We start from the raw sequence: 25,533 nt of genomic DNA, 5'->3' as shown, positions 1-25,533 counted from the left end.
ATAATGCTCTAATAGGGTTCTGCACTTTAGAACATAATTTGAAGAAAAACAAGGATTTGAGAAGTTTGGTACATATAACACCTATTGATGACGATTCTTAAAGGTCCAAAATTATTGTGTCATATTACATACCACATCACGCAGTCTTCATAAGAGGCAAATAGCTTGACAACCAAGTTAAAGGTAGTTTTTGATGGCTCTGCCTCAACTAGCACAGCTGCCTCATTCAATGAAATTCAGCTAGTTGGCTCAACAATACCAGATGATTTAATTTACATAATTTGAAGCTTCTGATTTTTCAAATATATAATTTCGGTTGACGTCTGTGAAATGTACCGCCAATAGCTCGTTTACGAAAAACATCGCAATTTGTAAAGAATTTTATAGAGACCCACCACCATATCAGGTTTTAAGAAGATATGAACTCAATATTGGTTTGGTCAAACTTCAGTTGATGTTTAAAGATTGTAAATATCGTATAATACCTAAAATAATTCAAAAGGGTTTCTATGTTGACGATTTTTTATATAAAGCTGATGAATAGATAAACTCAAATCCTTTTGTTAAAATGTTAACAAGATGCTAAATAATGGTTGCTTCCCACTAAGAACATAGTTTTCTAATGTACAGTCTATCATAGAGAATATCAATTATTCTAATGTTTCTTACAAAGCTCTTCATTTTGGTGGAAATGAGAGAAGTGGGGGCTATTCATTTTAAACACAATAAAAGAATTCAACCGATACTTTACAAATATAATGGATAAAAGCCGATTCCATACCCATCATATCGCTTGGGCAATTGACATCAACTTAAATAATAATCTCAGTTGATTAGTGCAAAGAATGAAGCAGAAGTTTCTATGGATTAAAGGCTCAATCTTTGTACTCATTAGTCTTTAAATATGTAGAAAGTAGTGGATTTAGCAACAAATTCAATAAACTTAAGAAAATGGAGTGGAAGAACTGGATGTTTTGCAAGCATTTTTCTGAGAACAAGCTTTACAAGAGCTTCTGTTTTTAAAAAAGCTCAAATGAATCGTTTCTTAATTAGAACAAGAAGCGAATTTCGCCACATCAAATCCACAATTTTCAAAGAACCAAATAAAATTGGTGAAAAAACTGTAGTATCAAATGAAGAGGTCAATTTTCTGATGGCTATGGCTGACTACTGGAAAATACGTGCATTCTTATTTAATATATGTTTAAAATCAATGTGTACTCTCAATGTTGTGTTAATTTTTCAATATATTATTTGTTGAATATTAATCAATGAACTTTCATTGTTAGTACTCTTGTTCATTTTAATCCTACATCTAGAAGTTAAATTCGCTACAAGTTGAATAAATATGGAACATTTTTCGTTCACTTCTTTAATGATATTAAGAAAATATAATAATACACATTATTGTTGCTCTCAATTTAATGACTAACAAACACCAAATGCGAAACCTCAGATGTTCCCAGTTTCAAACATAATTATGAAAAACAATTATAAATTTATATATTGTGTCTTTTTTCAACTAGAGGAGTTGATACATTTACGACGATACACCTTCTTTCTGATAAGATACTAAGTTAAGGTCTGCCTATCTGAAACAGTAAAAATATATTAATTTTGTAAAATCATATCAATACAAAAAATATAAAACTTTGTCGACCTGAACTGACAATTGACATAACTAGACTTTAAATGTGCGTAACAAAATTGTCGACAGGGGTTTTTTATAATCTGCAATTGATATTGGAGGAACTATACCACTGCAGTCGAATCCATCTCATCACAATAAATTTGAAAAAAGGAATTAAGTTTATATAGAAATTCGAAAACGACTCCATACTAAAGATCTCAAAACTCCGATAAAAATAAAAACAATTAATGTAAGCTGTAGCGATTCTAAATTTTTATTCAAAACACTATTTTATTTTATCAAAGAAATAAAGTAATGAAAATTTATTTATGCGTGAATTGATACTTTTTTACAACGAATACGCAAAAGTACTTCACGCACGGGTATCATACAATATTTTGTCTACGACCACATTAAAGAATACTTTTCCTTAATTACATATTACATATCGCCGACTTACTTCTAGCACTTCGTAACTCGAACTCAAAAATAATATTTACAGTGAAATTTGGACAGTTGTTTATATTATTAATTATTTTTTCACTGTAACCTCGTTACTCAAAAATTGTGACGTTGTACCTAGTTACTATTTTTGAGGTTGATGGCGCCCCAGTAACGAGAAAATCGATAAGGGTCGATTTAGGATCTGGCTCCTGCAGTGCAGAAGTATCTGCTATCTTCAAATTCTTGGCTTTCAACATTAAAATTTTTTTGACCGTCTCTTTTTTATTGTAAAGAGAATTTTCGATGTCCTTTCCACCCGCCGCACAATAGGGCAGGAATGTCCTATACCTGGCCATAAATCCAAACAGTAATGAAAAAACAACGCCTACTTTTCATAATTTCTGGAAAAACCAATATCCCCTTCATTATAACAGAGGTGAATTTTATCATTAATCCCAAGCGTTTACTACCAATCCCTGTAATAACGTCAATTTTCTATGGATAGTGTACGTAATTGCGATATCAAAATATCAACTCGATTTTTGACGTCGTCAAGTTAACTTCACTACGGCAGGCTCCTAGTGGACCCCCGGATGCTTTAAAATCTCGCTAAACAACGCAGTTATTAGCATCTGAATCTTCAACCAATGAACAAGGTAAGCTGATGCAACTCGTAAAGAATTTGCGCTCCGATGACAACTATAAAAAAAGTAACCTAGCAGGGATGTTGCAGCCAAAATAAGTGGATTTGTCTGATATATCAATATGCAGTATCAGAAGAACTCGCTGAAATGCAGAATGATGAGTCAGTTGAAACTTTTAATATAAAAGGAGCGTTAGCATGGCTTTGTGAGGAACTAGATATTAAATACCGTCGTCACTATATTTATTCAACCAATGAATGACGCCCCATTTTAATGATAAATAGAAAAAATGAGCTCACTTTTCTACTAACCTCACTTCTTAGGGTCCTTCTCATCTTTTTGACGAACAGTACCAAACTTATTAATCAAGTTTTTTAAAAAAGATTCCAAACTATTTTTAGCTCTATCAATGGAATGCATATTGGATGGAGCATCGGACGTTATTTTATCGTCAAACAGACTCTGATTACTTCCTTTTTCCAAGCAGCTATACTCTGAGGACAAAACATAAAACTTAATAAATAAATACCAGATATCGTCTCTTAAATTCTAACACCGCGTAAGTTAAAGATGACAACTTCGCGAGAGCAAAAAAGTTGTGCTTTTTTATACATCGCGTTCATAATACATAAATTTTTTTCGAAAATTCATAAACACAATTATCTAGAGGTGTATCTTACGATTCTCTATAGAATAACATCAGAACTTAAGCGACGATATATCAGAATTGATGTCCGTCAGTCCTGAATTAAAATCAGATAACTATAACAAATTGAGTTACTGATCATGGTACAATCTTATAGAAAGAGATGATAGCTTGTGACAGATTTGCAATAGAAGGAACATGATTTCAGTCCCTTGAAGGATTGAAATAGAAAGTGGCATAAAAAAATTTCCATGGAGTATTTTAGGGTTATAGGAAGGTTAGGTTATTGAAGGTGATAATAGATAAAATTATCATTAATCTCGTTGTATAATAGCCACACCTCGTATATGATGAGTTTAGTCTGATTTTTGGTATTAATATAAAATTATATAGTGATTGATTCCATTGCATTGGAGCTAACTACAAGTCTACCAGTTGGATCGTCAGTTATTTTTCCAAATAGATCTTTTTTTGCCTTATCGTTATGTCTCTTTTGGCGTCAGACTGGATCTTCGTGTCTTTTTTCATTCATCCTTCCCAAGCTTTTCTATCCTTGTACAAATACTTCTAAGTACTTTCAATTCCTCCAAAGTTTTCCTTTTATTTAGTCCTATTGCTTTTATACGATCAATCCTTGTCTTCGTGATCTTACTCTTTCCAATTTACTTGGATTGCTCCTCTTCTAGCCTATGATTTACATAGTTTCAAATCTTGTTCCTGAATATCTGAAATAGATTACATGGAATTTGTATCAAACATATCTATCCAAAATATCAACAACTTTCTTGTCCTTTCTTCTTTGTATAAGGGTAGTATTATATTGCTTTTTTACATATTTTCCACGGCCATTCTTCTCCTTCTTTACCCAACCACTGTATATTTACCGTGTAATTTCATCCTCCATACAAAATGCTCCAGTTTTCATTTCAGCTATTGAGGTTTTAACTTCCTTTTTGGTAATCTTCCTCCTCTTCTACTTCTTTTCTTTCCTTTCTATGTTCTATTTAGGTGTAGTAATATCATACTTATTTATTGTATAAAATTGTTTCCATATTTCTAGAACATGACCTATATCTATCTTCATTTGCTTCATTCTTATGGTTCCTTTTAATCTGCTTATTATCATCCGAAATCCCTTTTTATCCAGTTTTTGAAATTCCTTTATCTATTCCCTTTATCCTTTCCAACTTTCAACTCCTTTTTCGTCTCATGTCGTGTCTTATGATATTTTTCTTGTATCTTTATTTTATATATTTTTTTTCTCCGTTAATAAGTAAGTTAATGTATTTATTATACGATGATTATTGAAAAATTCTTAGCCTACTATAGAACCAAAACAAAATTTTAATGTCAAAATATTTTATTACTTAACATATTCTCTTAATTGGATACATTTATTACAGCGAACTTGCAACGTCTCTAGAACTTCCAAAAAAAAAATGTTTCTGGGAGCAAGTTCACGACCTTTTAAACTTTTTTTCAGTTGAGGAAAGAGATGATAGTCAGACGGAGCCAAATCTGGTGAATAAGGGAGGTGTTCAGTAATTCAAACCCTAAATCACGAATTTTTTGCATGGCAACATGAGATTTGTGTGCAGAGGCGTTGTTCTGCAAAAACAAAGCACCTTTGGATAGCTTTCCGCGTCTTTTCTCTTTAATTTTTTTCCGTAGAGTGGTCAGTAATGTCGAATATTAATCTCCAGTTATTGTTGTACCCTTATCCAAAAAATCAATCATGATTATTCCATGGCAATCCCAAAAAACTGAAGCAAAAACTATTCCAGCAGATTTTTAGACAAGAAACTTCTTAGGTCTTGGAGAAGCAGAGTGTCGCCATTCCATCGATTGTTGCTTTGTTTCTAGATCGTAGAAATGTACCCAAGATATAGACCCAGATATAAAAACGAGATCACGTATCGAGCAAATAAGAAATGTCTTTCTAAAAATGAGACAATTGTTTACATCCCGAGCACTCGACTGGCTGGTGAAATGCTATGTAAACAGCACCTTATTGTATATATTATATATAGGCGCTTAGAGAGTTTCGAAATGAAGATCTTTCGGAGGAAGCTGTGAATTCCCTGGACCGCTCATATCAGTAACGAAGAGGTAAGGCAAAGAATAGGCAGCGACAGGGAACTTATAGAATTAATAAAAGCATATATACAAACGTAAATACAAACTTTTGCAGCTTCTGATCGAAGAAGAAATCGAGGGAAAACGTGGTCCTGGCAGACGACAGGCTTCATGGCTGAAGAATATTCGCGAGTGGACCGGCTTAGACTCACAGACTGATAAAAAGGGCCAGAGATAGAAATGACTTTGCTGGGGTTATCGCCAACCTTCGTTAGAAGAGGGCACCCAAAGAAAAAAGATAAAAGACAAAATACTTTCTCGTTAAATTTCACTAAAGAGTAACATAAAACACTCAGAAATACAAGAAGGAATATTATATCAACTATATTAGATTAAAGGTTAATAATTACGATAAAAAAGAATAAAAAATCAATAACAAATCATGAAAGATCCTAGAAACATACATTCAATTATGAAAAATCAAAAACTCTATCTCATAAATTTAAATGCATCTATGATCATTTCCCCATATTATAATAATATTCAAGAAAATCGGATAAGCTTGGAACTTTAAGTGAAAAAAGTTTGATAGAAGGAATATTAAATTTTAGAAGTATTTGAAGTGTCAAGTTTTTTTGTAAATAATCATTTTCTTTAATTCCTACCTGTGGTATGAGACGCGCCATCCTTGTAATTTTGAACATGACCTTCGGTTTCGTTCGAACTCACTTTTGTTTTGTTCATTTCCAAGATATCATTAAAAGATTGCTGTTTATTGAATTCATCTTGTAATTTTTTCAGAAGCTCGTATCTTACGGAGAGAGTACTTTGGGTAACAGTCTCATCCGACAAATTAGTATTTGTAGTAAGAGTCGAGAAATTTTCCAAAGGCGTATCTAAAATAGATACACATACAATTTAAAATAGAATTTGAATGTTCCCCATCATTTCCGTGTATGGAAAAAAAATTATTCAAGGTAAGAGGTCAAAAAAATGAGTTTTTCGCAATTTTCAGCAAAACGGTGAGTTTTACCATAAAAATACATTAGACAAAAATTGTAGATCATAAAATTATCTATCAAAAACATTTTAATTCTTTTTTCCTACAAGCCACTGTTTCTGAGATATAATGATTCAAAAAGTTGTAAAAGCTGTCGTATTCCATAGTTTCACCAAAATATTATCAGCAGTAAACTTTTCTTACAATATTGAAATGAACCGAGAGTTGTTGTGTTTGTAAAAAACTTTTGTTGACTGGTGGGAACTGTCACAACCTCATCAAATAATTGATAATTTTTAAAAGAAAGATAAATTTTGGCGTTTCGACTTTTCTTTAAATCTTTATCAAAATATGATATTGTCACTGACAATTTGCTTATTTATATTGATTTATAGATCACCTTCATCATGAATATCAAAATAAGGATAAAATCAACTTAGAACTTTGTTTTAATAAGAAAAATTAATTTTTCCTTGGCCCCTACATCTCAAATATATAGCAGTAATCAATTAAATTATTCGTAGTTTTATTAGTATTTACAAAATTTTAATTAAATTATTTAGATCTTCTTTATCATTTATAGCTTTTTCGTTCTTATGAATGTAACCCATTTCTAAAAATTTCCTTTTTATGTATTAGATTCTGTTTCAAGAATTTTAAAATCTTTATAATTGAATTTATGTTCTTTTGATATTTCATAGTTCGATAATGCAGTTCTATTTTTTTATCGTATTGATGATCTTTTAGTCTATTTTATAAATACTTAGATGTCTGTCCTATGCATACAAGGCACTTGATATATAATATTACTTACTGCAAAAAGCAAAAAGAGGGTAAACCCTATTACACTCGAAAAATTCTAGTAGTGCCTGCTGTGTAGATACCTGTAAATATTGATCAAACAAAACTGCTGCCAATAACTGAACAATCCAATCCTACGTCAAAAATTCTCGCCATTTCATTGATCTCCTCGAAGATTCCGATATTTCTTCCAAATATATCCTTGTTAGGCTTGATATTGTCTCTCTATTCGCCATTATTTCTTTGTCTATTCTAGACACCAAATACCACATTACCCTAGATTGCATTTCCATTATCAGACACTGCTTGCTCAATAGCCATTTCATATTTCAAAATTCTACAAACATCTGAAAGGTGCCCAAACAGGACACTCCCCTCTTTCTCTCCAGTCATTAACAATAATATTACGAACATTTCGAAATTCAGTAGTACCCTGCTCCCCTCTCCGACCTTAACTCTTGATTACGATGCTAATGTCACTTGGCCACTTCGAACTCTTTCCTATTTCATACGAATGGGATACATTCCTGTATACACTCCAAGGTATTGTTATGGGTGATAAAATATCTACCATTTCTTGACACCAAAATCGAAAAAATTTCTCCCAATCCATCTATTCCTAACCCACTCGCGACAACCATTTTATCAATGCCCAATCCCATTATAATTTCGCTGTCTGTTTCTTTTCAATTCATTCATCCACTTAATTATATCTGCCAGAAATAAAATTCCTAATGAACAGCATGAAATGTATGGAATCTTTTGTTTGGCTAAGTAATTCAACGCATCCCCATCAGTTCAAAGGAACTCTTAGTGACTATTACAAATTCCGTCAAGCATACCAGGCGCACAATCAATTTCTTCGAAACCATGGCCAAACTCCGTTTCTTAAGTCCATCCAAAATAATTCGAGAGGCTATCTAAATAGAAAAACGTCCAAACTGTTTAAACACAAAGGACGTCAGTTAGAGATTACCAAGAATATTAAAACATTTCCCCCTCACGGGACTTGCCCTAACTAGGACTATTAAGAGATTGTACTTGCGATGCTGCATTTATAATGCTTCCAAATGCTACAAAAATAATATATTATAACAAATGTATGAGAACTCAGTGTGAAAACTTCCAAACTAACAGTTGCGTAGCTTGTGAATGTTTCCAATCACATTCCTCAGTATCCCTTGGACGAAATTGTAAACTATTTGTCAATTATTAAACTTATTAAATCTTTAGATCCGGATATCCAATCTATCAACGGACTACCATGGCCTATCAATCGTTAATGTGTTTAATGTTTTCTCACCCTTTACCCCACATCTCTGGCGTAATGATTTGATCACCAATTCAACTGGAAAAGTATTATTCAAAATATCTGAAAAGTTGATATTTTCCGGTAAAACGACAAGACTAATAATTTCGTTCAATTAGTATCCTATACTAGGAGTATATATTTATATAAATGAGCATTTCTCTTTCTCATCTCGACCGATTTTATTATATCCTCTCTCTACTTTGCTCAGCACACCCTAGCTCATTCTAGAGCAATGCGTATCTGAAATTAAATATTCTACAAACCTCCCTGACATTTCTTTATTTATCTCCTAACGGATGTCTTATTTCAATTTCTCCCCTCATATTTCTTTTTTATAGTCGTAATACTGTAACGAAATCGTCCACGACATGGACCGTGAAGCCGGTATGTCAATATAATCTAAGATTTGGTGTAGGCGCCGGGTGCAAATTTCAAAGAAATAAAGCGGCAAACGTATTTACAGTTTTTTATGAAATAATTTTATAGAAAATCCTTTTTGTCAAGAATTGTCAAGAAATCCGTTATATATATGTATATATATATATAATGAAAAAATTAAAAAACACTGGTGTTCTAAGAAGTCAATCTGGTACCGAAAATGTATGCTACAATAATACGTACATGTAGATGGAGAATTGTTCTCTAATTTAAAATAATTCAAAATTACCTGAATCTCCTTTATTTGTTGCAACGTAGGTTATTTTAACCCGAGGATATTTTCCAAATTTTGATTTACGCACTGATATTATTTTATCAATTCTTTTTCTAGTCAATGTAGTATCGTTTTCATTTGGTAATGAATGGAAGAGTTGGAATAAACTTTTGGGGGGAATCCTGACGATTTCGCATTCCTTCTTAGCATTAACAAATGTCTCACGAACTTCAGTACTTCGTTTATTTCCAATATCTTTTTCAATTGTTATTTTTGTATGCATTAAATTCTGGATACTAGTTGAATTGTGTGTTGATTCTTTCGTTTCTACAGATTTTAGTTTTGTGGAGTTATTGGATACCAAACTTCTCGATTTAACACTCTGTGAGTCAATTTTGCTTTTGAAAGTGGAATGCAAATCCGTACAAGCACGTAATTTTTTGTTGAATTTTTGTAATTTCATGTCTTTATTATCCACAAATTCTTCCACTTTGGCTACTAACTTATCAGAATTCATATTTTTCTGGGGTCCTTTCCCGAATATATTTTCTAATTCATCGCTTAGTATTCCTCTGAAAGTTTTTAACTCGTCTTCATTTAAAGTGGCTTTTGGTGTTTCTTTATCGTCACTTTTGTTATTTTCAATTTCTTTATCGTTTGTACTTTTATTACCACTTTTCTCATTCTTGGAAGATGCTTTACGTTTAGAAAAAACTGAATGCTCGGAAGTTGATTTTTGGGAGATTGTGGATTTTAATACACTTGGTGTATTTAATATTTGTGGATTTTTATATTCAGCTGAATGTTTCTTATACAGTAAAGCCTGTCTTTCCAGTAAATATTTAGAAGATGAAACACTCTTATCGGTACTTTTCTCAAGTGAATGCACATCTTTATTTTGTAATATCTTATTTTCCTTGGTACCTCCAAGATTAATTTTGGTATTGACTTCTTTTTCGTGGCTGGACGGATCAGTAGATTTCTTATCGAAATCGTTTACAAAGGTTCTCACTGTTTTGGTTTTGGAATTGACTATATCGCTTCTGTAGACATTGTCTCTAGAACGTTTTTCTTTATATAATTCGGCATCAGCTATAGATACTGTATGAAAATCTAAATCATTGTCATGGGTAATATCAACTTTAAATTTATTTATTGTTTTCTCTATTTCTTCCTTGGGATTTGATACTTTATTTTTTGTTTCTAAATTTGATTTGTTCATTCTGTTATTGAATTGATTTTGTAATAGATATATAATGACATTCCTCCTTCCTTGATAGTTTGGTTTTACGGGCTTCTGAGAATCTTTGGTTTTATGTTTTTTTGCCTTCAATTTGACTGATTTTGTGTAGCGCCTACCACTTCGGTGGATATTCGGTGCTTTTACTATTCTGAATACAGCTTTTTTGGAAGCTTTATCAGATTTTTTATTATTATCACCTTCTTTGGGTGTTTTATTATCAGGAGATTTACTAGATTCGTCACCATCATCTTTACCTGATAATATTGGAACTATTTTATCCTCATTTCCCAACGTGCTTCTAAAGTTTTTTTTGGTGTCTTTATTTTCAAGCTTTTCTCTGTATAACACATGAATAAGTTTTTTCTCCGTATTTACATCGTTGAATGTTGAGATGTTATGTGATATAATTGCATTTGACGTAGCAGAATAATTTCTATTCAAATTCAAATTAGTGTCATTTAGACTAAATTTCCTCTCAATATCTCTTCTCCCTTGAATGTAGGGTGATCTGTCTTGGATTTTATTCAATCTGTTCTCTATGCTTGAAAAATATGCTCTGAAACAAATTTCATCACTATCTAGTTTACCACGTTTTTTTTCTAATTGTTTCTTCGCTTTCCTTTTCGCATAACTATAATCATATTCAGCGAAGCAATATCTAGTACATTCTTCTTTGTTGAGCTGTTCCAACGATTTAGCAGCTGTTTTAGAAAAGGTACTTCTAGAATTCTTTTTGCACGTTTCCATTATCTTGCTTTTCTCTAAATTGGAAATATTTTCGTGGAAAAAAGATTTAGCGTTTCTATGAATATCAGAAAGAGCGCCATCATCTTCTTTAGATTGTATTTTCAAATTATTGTGATTCGTGTTGTATGAAAGGCACATTTTAGTTTCATCGTGCTCCTCTAGTTTGGTCAAAGTGATGGTATTTTGTTGTAAAGATTGGAAGCTTTTATCTCTAAATGAATCTTTATTGGAAATATCTATATCTTCGACTTTGTTAACTAATTTTTTCATTGAATCGACGTCTTTGAATAGACTCTCCAATGATTTCATCTTATTATTTTCCATATCTTCTCCCGCGTCTTTGTTTAGTTTTTTTATCGCTACTTCTAAGTCAGGAGATCCCTTAGATTCCGATGCTTTGGTGTCAAACCCTCCATTATTAGTGATTACTATGTTTGCAGTCTGAGTTTGAACAATAATTTTAACAATGTTATTTTCAGTTAAAATTGAAGCACCCTTTTTAGTTTTATCTTTTTTACTGCTACTTTTCAAAGTTCTATTCTTCCCAGAACTATTTTGCACCTTCACAACTTTTACCTCATTCATTTCTACATCAGAATTAATTTCTTCGATATGTTGTGTTGTGGTGTTGTGGATTTTTTGTATCTTATTTTGCTGAATTACATCATCCATAATTTCTTTATTTCCAAAAGAAGCTAAATTAACCTCGATATCATCATTATGGGACAACGTATCCCCAATACTTTGAATGGTCTTATTATCTTGTTCTGAATAAAGTGAACCGATATCTTTTCTTATTTTTTTATTATTTAACGCTATTTTATACTGATTCATCATATTTTCTCTTACTTCCAATGTGTTTTTTGTCGAGCTATTCTCTGTACTATCTTTAAAACTGTATAAGTCCAAATTTTTGTTAGTTTCACTTGATCTCAACTTCCCGAAATTTTCAATTTCATCAGTATCTCGAACACTAGGTTTAGTTTCCTCTATAATTTCAACCAACTGTAAAGGAATTTCATTATTCTGCAACATAATATTGGTCTCTTTGTCGATATGGTCTCCTGGTTTCTTAAGCAAATCATCTGCTCGCAAGCTATTTTCTATTGCTGTCATTACATCCGTGTCTGAATTATCATTGACAGTTGCACTTTTTCTTGCATTCTCTTCACTTTCTATGTCGGACTCTTTTTCAAAAGTATTTTGTTCAATTTGTATAATATTTTGATTTTTATCTTCTTTGTTATCCAGTATCAACTCTTTACTACGCCGAACTTCTTGCTTCAGTTGAGAAGATAACTGATTTCTCTCAACCATTTCATCTTTAGGAAGAATTTGATTGGCGCTACATGTCTCAATTTTGAGTTTCTGGTTAGCTGGCAGTGCTGCTTGACTTTCATTATTTTCATTAATTTCGGAACCTGTTGTAGCTTTTTCTAGGACTTGTTTCTTATATTTGTCTTTATTTTGCTTATCTTGATTTTTTTTAAGTTCTATTTGTTCCTGATTATATGCCGCTTTCTTCTCTAGCAGCTCTTCCAAAAATTTGTTGGTGCACTTAGACACCATTCCATTTACATTCGACACACTTTTAACAAGTTGACCTTTCTCGTCCAGTTTTCTCAAATTTTCAACTATTCTTTTGAAACATTCTTCTAGTTTATGTATTGTATTATCGTATTTTCCTGTAGAATTGCTAAAAAAAGGTTTTTCGCTTGCTTTTTCGTTCTCATCCATAAGTTTGTTAGTTTCCTTGTCAATCACTTCGCATTTTTCTCTATCATCGATCATGGGCATAGTGTGACTTGCATTTATTGTATTCTTTTCATTAGTAACATGATTTTTAAGAACGAAAACTACACTTTCCCTTCCACATTCTGTTCCACCCGGAAACAAGTTCCCATCTTTTTCTTCCAACTTAATTTTGTCTCTGTCTTTTCTGTTTTGCTTAGAATCAAGTCTATCATCACTTATATTTTTTTGTTTTGATTTGGGATCCGGTTTTTCTGCGTTAAAAATCAAAAGCAAAGATTTTTTTTGCTTCATGTCAGAGAAGTCAACAACAATTTTTTCTGAAGAATTATCCTTTATAGTCACAGACATATTCTTTTTGGTTTCAACTGTTTTATCGTTCGAAGGACATGTTGTAGAGCACACATTAATTTCTCCATTTTCAACTGAATACTTATCTACATCTTCAACAGGAGTCTCGGTTTCGGAAGACCTCATCACTTGCTTAGAAGCTGATAGATCCGGTTTTTTTATCTCTGAAATTTCTGATTCTCCACCTTCCTTCTCAATTTCACTAACTTTCTTAGACGAATAAGGAGTTTCTTCAGTTTTAGAATCATCTTCTAATAAATAGATTTTCATCAAACTCGACTCTGAATGGTTTGGCTTCCAATCGGGTTTTTGAATCATTGTTTCTAGTGGATTTGTGACAACGTCGAAGAACTTCTCATATTCTGCAATACGATCATATTGTTTTCCTTTGTCCCTTTGTCGCTTTATTTTCATCAATTTTCTGACAATATGTATCGGCAATGGTTGTCTTCTATTATTATATTTATGGGGCGTTTCTTGTACCTGAAAAATAAACCATACTAATTTATAATTGGACTGATCCCTATTGTTAGCAACTATCCAATCATTGTCCCCAATAAAATAAGTTCGCTTTTAGTTAGAGAGATATTTTTCCTGAATGACCATTGGCTTTACATAACATCTAGATTTCATTATATCGTGAAAATACATAGTTCTTCCAATATCAATTGCGGGGGATAGTTATCCGAGGAACAATCAATATTTCATAAATACGCAAGGCACTCATACCAAATTTATAAATGAAAAATAATGTTTATTCCCCGTATAAAATTCGGTAAACATCTAACAAACTTCGAATGGTCAGAATAAACCCATTTCTATTGGCCGAAGCTGTCGAAAGTCGTATGTACACACTTTCTTCAAAATATTCCTGCTAGAAAGTCTGTGATAAGTATTGACGTGGTTTGGTAAGATTAATTTGATTCATAAATTTCTTTAAATAAATAGAAATATGGCGTTCTTTAGACATTGGTCGGATGTTATGTTTTCTGCTTTGAAATTTCGTTTTCTAGAAAAAAAAAACTAATGTGGTATAAAAACGGCTCAGTTCACATCGGTATCCTGTTTAAACCAAACTCCCTCACAGGCAGGTACATTTTACTCGTCTATTCACTTCTATTCACTCGTCTATTTTATAATTTAATATTCTGTTGTAGTTAAAGAGGTATAATAATGATTTTTCCAAGTAGGACTACAATTAAATGCATCTGTCTAAATAACGGCGTACAACGCCTTCCAATTTAAATGATTCGATTGCCTTTGAACGAATACATTCTGGCATAAGATATAAATATTTTTAAAAGTATTTGTAAAAATAGATCAAATCGAATAGTCGGTAAGTGTTTAGTACCGGTTTTTATAATCTGCAATTGATATTGGAAAAACTATAACCCAGAAAATAATAGTTAATTTTAAATTAACTATTATTGTCATTTAAATAAACAACTGGTGCATAGCCACCTATTGTTACCCAGTAATAGTGCAATAAATTATTGGAAAATGGATATTGAATGCTACCGAAAACTACAAAAATATAAGTTGTTGTATTAAAGATAAAGAAAATGTATTTCTGTGTATTGATTTCATTAAGTTATTATTAAGATTCAGATGACAATTCCCAAAATTAAGAAAATTGTCAAACTATGCTCAGAAATATCATACTGTGTGAATTAAAACAAATGAATTTATTGCATTTAGCTTTTTCAGCTAAATGCTAATCACAATTTGGGAAGAGATATATAGACTTTTCAAGATTTAACCCATTTCATGCAAGCAACTGCTTAAGGTAGTGCTTATATATTATACTAATTCACCATTATTTCATTATTTATATAGTAGTACAAAAATACAAACTTACCATAAACTCGTTCTGTTTGTTCAAAATGCGTTCTTGCTTTTTTCGTAATACAACATGACTTTTACTATTAATGAAATTCGAAGTGACATCGGATGATGCTTTTAATGGATAGTTTGCTTTTTGAGCAACAATTTCTAGCCTTGTTTTCTTGTTATCAATGTGGCTTACTCTTGCTTTTTTTATTAAATTCGGAACAGGGCTAACTTTAAAATTATTTTTTAGATCAACAATAGAGCCTTCCGCACACTTTAATTGGTCTCGCATATTCTCACTTTTCTTTATTAAAATATATTTCCGTACATCCTTGGTATTTTTAGGTAATAATTTATTTTTGAACCATTGTTCTTTGCCTTTATCCTCAATATTTATTTCTGATTTTGTTTTTGGCGTTTGTTTTGCCTTATAAATTTCATCATCTAGTTTGGATCCTTGTTGATTCTTTGGAGGAGGCAGCTTTATATCTGTTTTTGTCTTCGGAGGATCTCTCTTTGACTTATCATCTCGTTTGGGTGATGGTCGAGGAAGTTCTTTTCTTATAAACGGTTGTTCCACTGATATATCAGAACTTTTATCTTTCCCTGTTGTACTGCAAGATACATCATCATTATTTCTGATAAGTGATTTGATTTCCATTTCATTGGAATCTTTCATAAGATTCACTTGATTCGAAATCGTTGAATCCACATCTTTCTGTTTATATTCCGTATTATTCTGCAGGATATTCATTTTATTTTGTTTTTTGAGACCTTCCCTAGCTTTGTTAGAAATTTCTTTCAATAATTGAAAATGATCCACAATATCCATGGTTGCACTAATATCATTATTTGTTTCTTGTACATGCTCTGTTATATTCTCTTTAAATTGAAACCCCACAATTTTATCATGCCTCGGAGCTCGATTTCCTTTTTTTAAATTCACAAAATAAGAATCATCGAGAGTCTTAAAGGTATGGCATATAGTTTCATCGGCAGTTAGCAATTTTGTTTTATTATAATCTCCCATTACATTAGAACTAATTTTGGATTTGATTTCAGGTTTTGAGGCAGAAGTTGAGAATGTTTGACTTTCTTTTTTCAAAATGTCAGTACTTCCATCAACTTTTTTTATGTTAGGTTTACCCATATTCATCTCTTCATTTTTTACTGATTTATCAATACTTTTATCTCTTACAATATCAGATTTATTGCTCGTTACGCTATCTTCTGAAAGCTCTTTGTTATTCCTAAGTCGCCTATTTTCTTTAATATTTGTATTCTTTTGTTGTCGCTCACTCTGACCTATAGATCTATTTGGCATTAAAATCTGTTTGCTATCTTTTATTGCGAGTTTATCCTTTCTGGAAGCTACTTTTGATAAATGCAAATCATTGTACGTTCTATATCGTATTTTTTCTTTCTTCGACTCTCTACTTTCTTCCTTCCCAGGCATTATCTCGGTTGAGTCACGTATTTCCTCTTCAACTTTATCTTCATATTTCTCTTCCAATTTGATCTTTGCTTCAATTTCCTCAGAATTATTTTTGTTTTCATTTGCATCTCGTGTAATATTACCAAATCTTTTTCTTCTTAGATTTTTTGCTCTTAGGTTATCATATTTTTTAGTACGAAGTTGCATTTTTCCTCGTTTTTTTGGAGAGTCGGCTTTAGATTCCACCACTGATGTATCCGGTCTCGTAAGATTAATTTCATTCATAGGATCTACAAGTAAGTTCTCTAATTCTCTTGTTACGGTTTCATTTGCTTTAGATACGTCTAATGTTTTTTCCAATATCTGCTCTTTTTTTTCATTCATTTCTTGTAATTTATTCAAACTTTCTAATTCACTATTTGCAACTTCATTTTTCGAATTCACTATTGAAGGTATTCCACTCTCTATAGTTCTCTTGGTTTTTTCTTCCTGAGCTCCTTTCTCATTTTCTTGAGAATTATTAATATCTTGTTTTTCATCATAGGATGTTACTTTATTTTCCTTCAAATCGTTTTTTGGAGGAACCGTTTCATTATTTTGGAATGTTAATTTGTAACCATCGGTGTCAGAAATATACTTATCTATATTTTTATTTGTTTCTTCTTCACTTATATTCCTTGTTCTACTGTCCTTTTGAAATTCTCTATTTGCTGTTTCAAGGGTAGATTCCGCTCTGTAATTCGACATTCTAGATTTAATCTCTTCCGCAAGTTTCACTTTTTGATATAAAGTAGGTGCGACATCTTCAATAGGTTTTTGATTGACACATGGATTCAATTCTTCTTTGGCTACAGAAATATTGACATTTGAATGAATATCTGGCTTAGAAAATACAGTTGTGGTTGTATTTTGTTTTATAGAACTGTCATCTGACGTGAGTTTTGAACCTTTCAATTCACTGGCCTTTCTCACTTTTTCCAATAATGCCCTTGTTGAAATTGGTGAATCTATTTTACTTGTAGGCTCTTTCTTAGTTTTCATGGTGGTTTCCTTGATTTTTCTTATGTGCTTACTTACAGGTCTATTTGGCAAACCTGGTAAGGTTTTGTCAGCTCCATCTCCAATACTGGATTTTCGTTCGTTGGAATTATCAGAGTTCTGAGTAGGAGTTTTTTCAGATTTTTCATAGAGAACTTCTACAGATTGTTCTTTATTTTCACATTTATACTTAAAAAGTATCTTTTGCAATTTCTCTATTTTGCCATCAAATACTTGCGCTGATTTTGGAACATTTTTATTGAAATTTTCTAAAAGATTTTTTTTATTCATATTAGAATATCCCGTTGTTGAAGTTGTACGTTTTTCTACTAATACATCGTTATTAGTTTTAATGTCTTCGCACTTTTGTTTGATAGCCGATTTGTTCGAAATAGATTGAGAAAATTTGCTAGTATCAAGCGCATTTATAGGTTTATTACTTCCAAGCTCATTCTGTACATGCACCTTGTTTATGACCTCCTCATTTTTCTTATTATTATCAAACTTATCTAATTGAACCTGTTTTTTAATATTCAACTTTTCTATGTAATGTCTCGTATCTCTAGATACTTTATCTTCAAATTTGTCTATTTTGGTGTTTCCTTTTAACAATTCACCAATATTGCTTGCAATTTGATAAGTATCGAGTCCCTCTGACATCTCCTTCGGTTTTGTTGTTATCGTCTTTTTACTCGACTGATGATAATTCTCATCCTTTGTAGGCTTACACCCCGTGTCTTCTAATACATATTTGTTAGATTTCTGACTCAAGACATTATCTGAATTTTTAGTATTATTGTCTTGCACATCATTCCCATCAAGATTTTGACTTAATTTTTCGGTAAAAAGTATGGGATGGCCTTGTATAACATCCTTTTTCTTGAGAACTCTTTTCTCACTATCAGGTTCCAGTTCGTATTTTAGATTGTTTCCTATTCCTGGAAAAATGTGAAATTTGAGTCAGAGAAAGAAAAATGCTTTATTGTCAAAAAATTGTTACAATTTGTAGTCAAAAGCTTATAAAAACTACAAATAACTAAATAAAGATAAATAAATAAAATGAAATTTTTATATACAGAAAAAAACCACAATTAGTAACAAAATTATGGGTAATAGTAATAAGTAATATTAGTTTATAACTCCATAGCAAAAATTAAACCAGTATGCTGTATGCCCGGAATTAAATATTATTATTACAGTAAAAGACGTTTACAGAATAGGAGGCACTTTCCAGTAAATATGCCCTCCAATTATTGCGGTATGCGGGGAAAGATTATATCGATTTGATTTCAATTAACAAGTGATTATGCATTTTTTTTATTGTAAAATATTGAGCCCTTAACTAATTCTGAACGTGAAGTAGGTAGGTGAAGGTCGTGCTCCGAGTTCCTAAGTAGCTTTAAGTAGCTTTAAATCTTTCAAAGAAGTCCCTTTAATGAGCCCTGCTGTCTAGTACGAGTAAATATCTAACAGCTCTCTTATGTAGTTTGGGGATTCGCTCAAATAGAGTCGCACCACACGTACCCCAGAAGGGAAGAGCATATCGGAGATGAGACACAATAAGGGCGTTATAGACTGTTAAGGAGGTGGATAAGTTTAGTTCTTTGGAAACTGATCTCAGCGAAAAACAAATGACAAAACCCTCTTTTTGACCAATATTTCTATGATCTTAGATAACATGGGAAGAAGTGCAATTGGGTGATAATTTGATGCTTGATGGTAAATACTGATTTTAAATTGTTTGTTATAAAGCATTCAATAATACAGGAGATTATAAATCACATCGCAAAAATGTAAGTAAAATTGGGAGATGAGAAATAATCCCTAAATACAGGGTGGACCAACGAAAAGTTTGCACCTAGCTTCTTTCTTTTTTTTTTTGTAATTAAATTCAAAAATGCTCGGATACGTTGATTTTGCTTTTGAGAGGGGTCACATTTCAAACATATTATTCGATCTGCGCCTTTAACTCCCTAGTGGGGGTGAGTAACAGCCCTAAAATTTTAAATGGAAAGAGATATGTTATTTGAAAGGGCACAAAATTGTCTTTCTGATGATACACTATTTGTTGAATTTTACTAAAACAGTTTTTTTGTTTAAATAAAAACTGCAGATACATGTAGGAAAAGAATTTACACAGTTTATCTTTGTCTCTTCATTGATTCAGTTTGGTTGCTTTTCAAGTTATTTTAATTTCACTGTACAAAATGATTTATTCCATTCCAAAACGAGTTGAAATAGTTTTCCAATTTTTTTTATTTTCAAAATAATAGTTGTGCTAGTTTTTTATTTCTGGAAATTTAACTGGTGAAGTCTACCTAAACATGCTTGAAGATACAATTCATCCTTTAATAACACAAATAATTGAAGATGACCAAAATCATACTGCTGATTGGTTTAATTTTCAGCCAGATGGAGCACCTCCGCACTATGTGGCTTCTGTAAGACAGTTCTTAGATGGCCGGTTTCCTGGACGGTGGATTGGAAGGAGGGGCCCAATTGAATGGCCTGCCAGGTCACTGGATTTATCGCCTTTAGACTTTTTTTCTTTGGGGACACTTAAAAAATAAAGCCCGAGTCCATAGAAGATCTTCGCTAACGGATTACAGCAGAGTGCAGAAACATAACACCTGATATGCTACAAAATGTTAGATTTGAACAAAATCTGTATTATTGTATGAAATCAAATGGGTCACATTATCAACATTTGTTAATGTAAGGTTTTGAGAAATTAATTTAACGGCTAGTTTACTTTTTTGTACAAAGCATGTTAAAAATAATAAATATTGGAATGTACTAACGATTGCAGTTATTTTCACTCGTCAAAATTAAAACTTATTTGTATTTTTCATTAATACCAAACCAAATTTTCGGTTTAATGTCTTTAATGCCGTTTTCGCATTAACTGTTTTAGTAGAATTCAACAAATAGGGTATCACTAGAAAGACAATTTTGTGCCCTTTCAAATGATATATCAGTCGACCCCTATTTCCATTTAAAATTTTAGGGTTAGGCTAGAGGGTTAAGGCGCAGATCGAATAATATGTTTAAAATGTGGCCCCTCTCAAAAGTAAAATCGACGTGTTCGAGCATTTTTGAATTTAATTACAAAAAAAAAAGAGAAAAGCTAGGAGCAAACTTTTCGTTGGACCACCCTGTATATTCTTTACCACAACAGTAATTCCTTAAAGAATACAAAACAATCAATATTAATTCAAATACTCAAAGCAGATTTCCTGAATTTATTACAGAAAAAAGCATCTTATTCACTAAATAATAATTGACAAACAACGCGAGGTAAACGTCAAAACTAAAAATTTTGATGATTACAACAATTGGTGATATAACGAAGTCAGCATTTTCTTGAATTGTAAAACAAAAAAAAACAAGAATGCTGATAAAATATATGATGAGATGATATTTTTAGATGGTAATTATTGTTTTAACTGGACGTCTACACACATGTCTGCTGATAATATTAACATTGTGATCAAAAGCAAGTTAAGAAGGAACTGTTCTGTCAACACTCACAATAATATTATTTTATAGTTATGTAATCATCACCATATCACTTGCGTGACCTTGACAACTGGAGTAAGATATAATGCACAGTTTAATATTTGTTTAGATTCATCATGCAGTTGAGTATTAAATTTTAAAGACCGGACAACAATGTCCGCAGTGTGATGTAACAGCCGATTACTTCAAATAAAGCTCAAATTTCTGAAACCATTTATGAATTCATACAGAACACACTGTTAAAACTACCAATAAACCAATACTCACATTGACCGACCTAACCAACAATACATTAAATAGAATGTTGGGTAATCCCAAAGACAAAGTACTATATTTGGAAAAGAGTAGTATAAGAGGGCTGCTACTTAAGTTTTGAGATATGGCAGCACTGATGTGAATATGTCATATCTAACATTGCCATTATAAAGTTTGATATTTTCGATGGTAAACCTTCTCAGAACGTGTTGTCATACGAATGCTATTTGAGTTTTTTACAGATACTCGAAACATTAATCTTGGTCAAAAACGGAATCAATTCTTCATGACTTTCGACTTTGATTACACCAACAGCAGTGTGCCGATCAACTTGCTCTACTTGTAGTGATGAAACACCATCTCGGGCCACTGTGCTTCGCTGATTTTCCGACTTCAATCGTGGTCGCCACAGGATGAATTTGCTCGTTGCTATGCGTGCGTGAACTGATATTGCAAGATTGACACGTGATAACCGATTGAGGCTTCCTAAGCATTTGATCCACTCGCATACATCTAATATTGTGTGAACATTTGGTTTTCAAAAGATTTGTTCAAGCTGAATGAAACATAATTTGACAATCGCACAAAAAAAGCTCATGTCGATTGGTGCAAAGAAATGCAACCGTAGCGCCTCAATTCATGGATCTATGCATATGAATCCGAAAATAAATTGAGGCCCAGTATGAAAACTTTTCAAAAGAAATATTTTCGCTGAGAAGTAAACATCTATAAAATGTATTTTAATAGAAAGCGATATTGTAGTATCGTAGTTGGAAGTGAGAATGGCGCCAGTTCGGGTCTCTACTCCTAACGAGAGTTTGTTATACCATTCTGATGAGACGTAATAACGTCGAAATTAGTTTGAGATTACGAGCCTCTCCTTGGAATTACGAACCATTGGAGATTTTATGAGACTACTGAATGCTTATACTATATAATGAAAAATCAATAATAACCCTACAAATTCGTATTGAAAACATTATAATGCTTTTTCATTCCATGTAAAACGTCATACTTACCAAGCTGACCGGATGAAATTCTTTCCAATTTACTCTCATCTTTAACCTGTGCTTGACGTTTAATGGCATAACGATTCAATATAATTTTTGGGTTGGTTACATTTTGATTTTGTTTTTCTTGTTCGGTTACCATATCTTTTTTGTTGTCTGTCTTAGAGGGTACTGATAAAGCAATTGAGATCTTTTCCTTACTATAAATCTAAAATTATAACAACAAATTCATACAAAATTTTTTCATATATTTTATTCCAGATGTGAATAATTTTGAATTTTAAACATTTTTTACAAGCGATTTTTGATGACAGAAAATAGGATGAGGTTTAGCTTGTACACATGTTCAATCTAATCTGATAAACTAATGTATTATCTTCTTCATAATCTCCAAATTTCTTACATTATCACATTCTGAAATCCTTGTCGCATATCTGGATGATTCTTGTTTCATGGGAGAGTTATTATATCGATTTAACCACATCACCATATCCCTTACTTTGATAATATCGATCCAACACTGAATCGAAGAAATTTTGTACATACAGCTTCGGCCAATAGAAATGCATTTATATTTACGATTCGATGTTTTAATTGGTAAACAGAGTCCACGTGGACTGACGGTTAGATATTTACTGAATTTTAATGATAAATCCTCCATACATAAAAAAATATAGAAGCGACCAAAAATTACAGAGATATTAGTGTCATCCCCTCAATTGCAGGGTTCTTTACAATAATAAAAATAAAAAGATTATACAGGATTGATTAGTGTGATACAGTTCAGTGTCTCCTTTGTCCTTTGAGATATCAATTTGAAACTTTGAGAGGCTATAGCCATGATAAGACTCCACATTTTAAAATTTTTCACAATCTTACAGGGTGTTTCAGAATGCTGTACCATATCATTTTTTAAAAATAAAACACCCTATATTTTATTGCATATTTGGAATCAGCTCGACTTTTAAAAGTGTTTAAAAAGTTATATACGTTTTTCTATAAAAATGGTAACAAGTTCAATACCGTGCACAATGTAATAGAAATTCAAAAATGATCAGTTGCGGTCAAAGCATTCAAATAGTAGTAAAAATTCTGGAAAATTATTTATTTCGTTGGTATTCATTATATCGGATAGAGGGTGAAAATACTGATACATTATTTTATCTGCCGGCGACTGGAACGCCAAACACACTTCCCGAGGAACAAGATTAATCACTCCAAAAGGAATAAACTTAATATGTACCATACAGCTATTGAACCTAAAAACCTTATCAACTGGAGAACCAACATACTGGCCGATAGATCTAAACAAAATATCGAACCTAATAGATTTTGCAGTAACTAAGGGCTTATCAGATACACACTCTCATATTGAAAGCAAATTAGGCTTAGATTTAGATCACACAGCTATTTCAATAACACTAATTGCAAACGTTATCTGAAGAGCACCGCTTTCAAAATTATATGACAAGGGAACAAACTGATATAATAAATACCAATATAAACCTAAACCACAGAATACAAGAGCCACAATAAATCAACGAAGCTGTGGAATATTTTTCTAATATTACACAAGAAGTAGCAGGGAAATCAACGCCAATAATTCAAAAGGAAACAGCTAAAATACACAATATGCCCCAGTACATAAGGAAAGGAAAGGAAATTAGTGAGAAAAGAAAAGCCAGAAAAAAATTACTGGAGATTCCTGATTGCGTGCAATTCTGAACAGATTAACTCACCATATCAAGAACGCCTTAAGTCGAAACAGAAACGACTACATCTCTAACTTATCACCACAAGATTATACACTATAGAAAGATACCAGAAAATTCAAGAGGCCCACTGTGTCAATCATCCATTTAAGAAAACCCGATGGAAGCTGGGCTCGCATAAATGATGAAAAAAGTAACACGTTTGCAGAACACTTAACTAAAGTTTTCACCTCACTTCCATCAAATAATCCAATAAAAGATATAGAAACCTACTTAGATCTGCCAACCAACAATCAATTCCTCTAAGAGCAATCACCCCATCAGAAGTGTACGGAGAAATTCAGTTGTTAAGCCTACAAAAAGATCCAGGGTATGATCTCATCACCGGAAAAGTATTGAAATATCTTCCAAGGAAAGCCATCCTACTAACCACCATAATATTCAAAAGAATACTACAAACGTTCAGGATATTGAGTGTGAGCCTCACACATGCGGTGAGGATTTTCTCTGCTCCAATATCTACAGTTCTGTTTGTTAACCGTTCTGTTTAAAAGAAACGTCGCTTCGTCAGAAAAAGCTATTTTGTTTATGAACCGCAAATCTGCACTCATTCTGATCATCATCAATTCACATAATTCTTGTCTTGTATCAGATTCATCTTCATTTAACTCCTGAACCAACTGTACTTTGTTGGGGGGTATTTTTCTTTATGCAAAATAAATTATTCACTTACATCATTGTCGACGGTAAGTTTTCGAGCTGTCTTATGCGGATTTTCCTCAATCTCTAGAGGTACATCTAACTTTTTTCATCAGTAAATTGAATATTTCTACTTGGTTTTTCAATATTTTTCACATGTCCAGTTTCCAGTTTCACGAAAATTTCACAAACTTCCTTTTCCAAAATCGCCTCGGTTATTGTCAAGATGTGAATGTTAGTTATTTTGAACATTTGATTAAAATGTAAAGTTAACCTCTAAGATTGTTAATAATTTTATAATATCCCTGGAACTTTCAAATTGATATCTCAAAGGACACTGGACAGGAGGCACTGAACTGTATCACACTATAATCAATCAGCTGTATATCTTAAATAGGTCATCAACTGGTTACGGAGTGAAGTTGAATCGTTCGGTGGTGAACTCAACACGTTCTGAAGCAGACGCCATATTCCGAAGCGCTTTTAATTTATGCTAGGTAGCGGTAGCAGAAATGAAACGTGAGAAAAATAAGCATAACTGAGACAGAGCCAGACTAGAAATTTGTTAAATTAACTGTGTTCTGTGTTCAAACGTTAAGTTATAGCCTTTTTAGAAAACAAATGATTGAATTCGGTCATGAGAATGAGGAAAAAAAATTGTTCATTGAATTGTCCACCATAATTTCATTCTGCATTACAAAGTCTGTTTTTAATATGATAGTGTATGAGTAAGTGTT

At 32.2% G+C, this 25,533-nt stretch overlaps 1 protein-coding gene across 3 annotated transcripts in view; it reads right to left on the bottom strand.

The window, feature by feature from the left end:
- Positions 1 to 1,356: 1,356 nt before the first annotated feature.
- Positions 1,357 to 25,533, bottom strand: part of LOC130894053 (uncharacterized) — a 38,367-nt gene continuing 14,190 nt past the window's right edge. Inside the window, exons 4-9 of one of the 3 annotated variants that reach the window (XM_057800593.1) lie at positions 22,395 to 22,593; positions 15,157 to 18,539; positions 9,221 to 13,781; positions 6,106 to 6,336; positions 3,030 to 3,212; positions 1,357 to 1,592 (exon numbers count right to left, since the gene is read on the bottom strand). In XM_057800593.1, coding sequence (XP_057656576.1) covers positions 3,031 to 3,212; positions 6,106 to 6,336; positions 9,221 to 13,781; positions 15,157 to 18,539; positions 22,395 to 22,593 — 8,556 coding nt within the window. In that variant the 3' untranslated portion in view covers positions 1,357 to 1,592; position 3,030. Of the gene's footprint in view, positions 1,593 to 3,017; positions 3,213 to 6,105; positions 6,337 to 9,220; positions 13,782 to 15,156; positions 18,540 to 22,394; positions 22,594 to 25,533 lie in introns of all 3 variants that reach the window. The other 2 variants (XM_057800594.1, XM_057800595.1) reach the window with 2 other exon arrangements.

This window comes from Diorhabda carinulata, chromosome 5, assembly GCF_026250575.1.
Source record: "Diorhabda carinulata isolate Delta chromosome 5, icDioCari1.1, whole genome shotgun sequence".
NCBI classification, from domain to species: Eukaryota; Metazoa; Arthropoda; class Insecta; order Coleoptera; family Chrysomelidae; genus Diorhabda; species Diorhabda carinulata.
This window is presented reverse-complemented; position numbering and strand designations above follow the sequence as displayed.